Below are 5,514 nucleotides of genomic sequence, written 5' to 3' on the forward strand. Positions count from 1 at the left end.
AAAAAAAAAGAATGTCTAATGTAAATATCTTCTGGGAGTAATCCCACTGGGTGCATCTACACATGCAATCAGCACGTAGCAATAAACTCTGGTGCAATTCACACCAGTTTATTGTTCCCACGCACAATGTTTACACATGCTCCCAGGACCGCAGAACATTGAGCTAGGGTGGGGTAGCCCCAGCTGGCAGGGCAGCCGGGGAGGGAAGAGGGGGTCAGCCTGCCAGACCAGGACTGCTCTGCCCTAGCTCAACATGCTGCAGATGGGCTGGCTGGGGCACAAGGGTGCTACAGTGTGGGGTTGGCTGGCAGGCAGTTCCCGCAGTATAGCATCCTCATACTCCAGCCAGCCCCAGTGCATTTCAGCAGGCATAACTACTCTGCTATAGGATACTATTTGTCCTGGACAGTACTACCTTACAGTGGAGTTAATTAATTTACTGCCCTCTAATAGGGGCACATGTGTAGATGGTGAAATTTTATTGTGGAGCTAATTAGTCAGCTCTTCAGCAAAGTGTGTGTGTAGATGTACCCACTGAGTTCAAAGGAGTCATTTCTACTTTACACCAGAGTGAAAAGAATCACAGTATAACCATCAAGAGCATAGTCTTAAATCCTCTGTGTTAAATGAAGAATCTGAAAATAAGTATTTATAAAATATGGAATTGATACAACATAGAAAGAGAAAAAAATGGATTTATTCCTGATATTGACAGGTCTAAGTGACCGCAGATTTGGCCCAAACTTTTGACACACACTTAAGGTTAATTCAGTGTAACTATATATGGCACTGAACAACATAACACTCTGCCACATACATTCATATCTGCATTGTTGAGATATATTGCATTTTCACTATAGCATTTCTCTCAGACTCCTCTGTTGCAAGGATTCCTGTGTTCTGTGCCATGTCTCTGATCCCCATTATGCAGGGTAAACACTCCCTAGATAACATCCCCTGGCCATAGCTCATAAATTCTATAGTTTCTAGTACAGAATTATAAAACAGCATGTGACAGCTTTACTCTATTCCATACTACTGTATTTTACCAGCAATTTGAAAAAAGGACCATCTATACCACATGCTCATAAGAGAGTCTGCTTTTCAGAAATCATCTCAATAAAAATTCTTGGTTCTGCAATGTTTCTTCTACAGGAAACTGAAATGAGCTCTTTTGATTTCTGATGATTTGTGATATGTAGTAGAAGCAGTTAGACTGCTAACAAACATTCATAGCAACAACACATTGGTGACTGTCAAAAAAGCAGCTCAGTGAGGATTAGAGGAAATAGAAAAAAATATTGTGTCCAGATCCACTAACGGTCTGCAATACTGCAGTGTAAAATCCAACTTTTTTGACTGAATTTGGCCTCAAGAGAAATTCGAGTTAAAACATGCACCACGTTTGGACATTTAGAGAACTCAGCTTGTGCAAAATATCGACCCACACTGCTCATCAGAGGCAAAAATTAAAACCAGGTTAAAACTGAATTAAGGGGGAAATAGAAAACTCTGTATTGTAAGAGGAGTAAAATTACCTAACATTGATACATAGTTTGATTCAATAGCTTCTTCTGTAAATGACACTTTAAAAAGGCATATTAAACTATGAGATTCAGTGGGGTGATACATTTTATTTAGAGTCTCCTGGAGTATAACATGGGTGATTATGCTCTCTTCTTGGCACCCAGAGAAACTGTGATCATACCACAAAGACCATGGTTTAACAAAGCACCTATGAATGTACCCGATTTTTAAGCAGGTCCTTAAATCTTTCTGTTCAAGGAAAACCCCTTAAGCACATGTGTACCTTTAAGTATTCTGCTGAATACAGCCCTCCCAAATCAGAGAAGCTTAGTACAATTGGTAAACTGCATCAATGAGGTCGTTTGGCACAGTTGTGCAGTGAAACTTCCTCAGCTTCCAGAAGTGGCAAATGGGACAGGCCCTGATTTTTCTAGCATTAGCTTCTATAGTTATAGAAGCAATAACTTTTATAAAAAAATGGTTGGAAAGAGAAAATGCTGTGTTGTACTAAGAGCCATATTATTTCACACCGATCAATGTTGAACACAAAAAACTTAAGAAATACATTCGCAGCTACATCAGTGCCAATTGTGGAAAGCATGTAGGAAGGGACTAGAAATGGGGAGAATCAATTGAAAAGTGCAGAGAGTTAGGACAACACTTACTGATTCTGGGTCTCTCTGCTGTTCAAGAAAAGCTGAGAATTCCACCAGTCTGAGCTTGGTTGTACCAATTGATCGGCCCTGCCAAGCGGGAACTGAAGGAGCTGGAGCTGAAGCAGGCTCAAATCCTGAAAATATAAAGGATCTTTTTTTTTTTTTTTTTTTAAGGAACATGTTGTGCAATATTTAAGTCTCCATTTCCTAAATCAGGCATGTCAAACTTGTGCGGCCCCCTGGGTCAGATCCAAACTAAAAAGCTCCTCACAGGACAGATTTGGACCCATCTCTGGTGGCAGTTTGAGCAGAGATGGCTGAACGAGTGGTGTCAGGGAGCTGTAGGGGTTAATGCAGTCAGTGCTCAACCTGCCACCAAGTGTCCACAACAGTGCTCTGTACCCCTGAACTGCGTACCAGGCCCAGCCCCTGCTCACCCTGCCTCCACTAGGAGCCCCACAGGATGGATGTTTGACACCCCTGTCCTAGATTAAATATACCCTGATGCTGCCACACACCTCTCACAAATTCAGATAGGATTTTGTATGTTCTAACTCTGCTCGGGCCTGCTATTTGTTAAAGGTAGATACCACGAAGAGATCTAGGTTACAATCTGGAAAAGTGGCAATGTAGCTGTACATTAAAGACTCTAAACTAAACCATAGCTTTTGCAATTTCTTGAGTTAGAAAGACACTGCAGAATATTTCTTTAAATCCTAACTGATTTCTGCCCTTTCACAGGCTACTAACTAAACTTCCTTGCCACAAGGCAGCACGGTCTGACAGAATACTGCCACGGGAGTCAGGAGATCAGGAGCTGGTTCACTTAGCCCTCAGCCTTCTATGTGCTCATAGGCAATATCACTTCTCTTTCTTTCTCCTCCCACTCTCTGTTGCTCTTATTTATTCAGAGTATAAGATTTTCAAGGCAGAAACCATGTGTTTGTACTACGTGTTTTTACAGAGCCTAGCAAAATGGGGTCTTGACCTCATCTAGAGCTTTCAAGCACTACCACAATACAAATAAGTCATGTGTGGAGTTGAATCGTAACCTAAAATACTTCCTTTCTCTTTACGGTGAGAATATAAAGGAAGCGATTTGACCAAAAAAAGGACACAATGTCCACCAATAAAACTGATTCATCACAAATGAAAGAGTAACTGTGCCCTCTTGGTCCTACCACTGGAAAGTCAGAAAAGGAAGATGAATGGAGCAAATGATCAGAGGACATATGTGGAATTAGGCATGTCAGGATGTAGGGATCCTCAGATTTGTAAATCTAGGAGAAAATTCTGAGTTCAGAATTGGTCAGCAAATCAGTGAAATTAAAAGAGGACTAGAAAGCATGGTCCTTCTTCCTGGAATAAGAGTCTGGTGTTATTATTCTATACCTCCAAACTTGGACAGTGGAGATTTAGGAAGCTTTTTTATATACTAAAAAAGAAGTTGGGGTGGGAAGGGAGGGGAAGGTAAGTACAAGATTGAAGACTGGAATTGTTTAACTGCAAGTGAGGATTACAGTAAAAACCATTAAGTTGATGAATGTATGCAGTGTCAATAAATGGATTTCTAGAAAGGAAATCTGGAAGAAGAAACCCTGAAAATGTGCAAAATTTCTGGTTTTGAATGCAACATTTTATAATTTAAGAAGACTTGCAAGTTTTTACTTAGAAAAATGGCTCACATCTTTCACATATACAAAATAGGAAGTTATAATACCAGAACAGCAGATAGAGGTGAGAAACAGGTAGAATAAGAAAATGTGGTGGGGGTACATTACTGAGCATCATTTGGTGAGCAAGTATTGGAATAGGCCACCTAGCAAAACTGGGAATATCCATTCTTGGAAGTTTTCAAGAGCAGGTTAGACAGACACTTGGCTGGAATGGTTTAGTCAGAGATAATCCTGCCTTGAGCAGGGGGCCTGATGAGATGACATTGCAAGATCCCTTCTAGCCCTACTTCCCTATAATCCTATTTCTTCATAAATGACACTGAGTGTAACTAGCAGTGGGAAACCATGGCAAGAGATGGTAGAGGAAAACAAGGCTTCCACCAGCCAAAGGATTGCTTGCCAGTTCTGAATAGACAGATGCTCAGGAAGCAGATGGCAATCAAGCGTATGTGGGGTATATGGATTACACCTTTGAAACTGAGCACATGTGGCTTTGGAAAAATTTTATTCCTGCCTCGAAATAGACATATTTTCCACAAGTGAAAGAAGCATGGTTGAAACTTTAAATTCTTATCTGCATCCCATTACTTACTATGTTCTTTACAGGTTGTTTTGTTGCCATAAGCTGAAATTCAATCAAGAACTATGATTTAGCACCACAGAAAATACTAGCACATATCCCAGTCCTTGGTTAAGGGAAAAGTCTCTGCTTCCCGTTTAAACAGTGAATTTTCTTCATAGTGAATCAACTGCTAGTACATTAGTGTCTGGTCAAAACACAGGAGAGTCTAGATCCCAAATATTGGGCTTTGTGTGGCACAAGAATTCATGAAACACATCCATTACTTTTCCCTATGCACTTCAGCACTACTTAGAGGGGACCATAAAATGGAAAGTTACCTGATATAGGAGCTGTGACTGATGGCTGTATAGGATAGGCCTGCTGAACGAATGGCTTTACACTGAAATAAACAAGGAAAAGAGGGAGGAATGGGAAAAGAGAAAGAAAAAAAATATAATCACATAAAATTCAATTTCCATATTATTCAGCTAGAGTCACAAAGTGTAAGGAAAAGTATTGTTGGTAGGCTTTTCTAAAGCATCCATCTCTTTCCTAAGTGTGTGTTTAAAAGACAGGCAATAAATGGATTATCTAGAGAGGAAGCAGTCTCTAGAGTAACAGCCAATATTTTAAAACAAAGAGTCTAATTCACAAGTTATTGAGCTTGACAATGTTCACTTATGTAGCACAGAATTACTGTATGACATTCTATGGCCTGTTACGTAAGGGGTCAGACTAGATGTCAGGAAGCAGCCACTGTGACCTCCTATGATTCCAGAGCATACTGCATGGAAACACTTCCACTGGCATGAGTGGACCTTGGATAAAGCCATAAAGAAAGCATTGAAAAGGTGATCTCAGGAAGGGGTACTGGGTCGGGACTGGCCATTGATGTTTACGAATGGGTCCTGGTACAAAAAAGGTTAAGAACCACTGCTCTACAGAGGATACCATGATATTGTGTTACTGGTGCACGTGTGTGCAGATCGTCTCGATTGCAAACAGGCTTGTGGGCACAAGTACATTGGGATGTTTCATTTGATTGGTGTGTTGGTTCTTGGTGCAGCTATTTGACTGTACTGAGGTCTCAAGC

General features: G+C 40.6%; 1 protein-coding gene across 2 annotated transcripts in view; it reads right to left on the reverse strand.

Moving 5' to 3' along the window:
* The window catches only part of TEAD1 (TEA domain transcription factor 1), a 178,543-nt gene that overhangs the window by 50,195 nt on the left and 122,834 nt on the right, over nt 1-5,514 (reverse strand). For both annotated transcript variants that reach the window (XM_019519563.1, XM_019519562.1), the window contains 2 exons: nt 4,760-4,821; nt 2,193-2,317 (listed from right to left, as the gene is read on the reverse strand). In XM_019519563.1, the coding sequence (XP_019375108.1) occupies nt 2,193-2,317; nt 4,760-4,821 (187 nt within the window). The remainder of the gene's footprint in view (nt 1-2,192; nt 2,318-4,759; nt 4,822-5,514) is intronic.

Source organism: Gavialis gangeticus, unplaced genomic scaffold (genome assembly GCF_001723915.1).
Source record: "Gavialis gangeticus isolate Ggan-Ray unplaced genomic scaffold, GavGan_comp1, whole genome shotgun sequence".
Taxonomy (NCBI): Eukaryota; Metazoa; Chordata; order Crocodylia; family Gavialidae; genus Gavialis; species Gavialis gangeticus.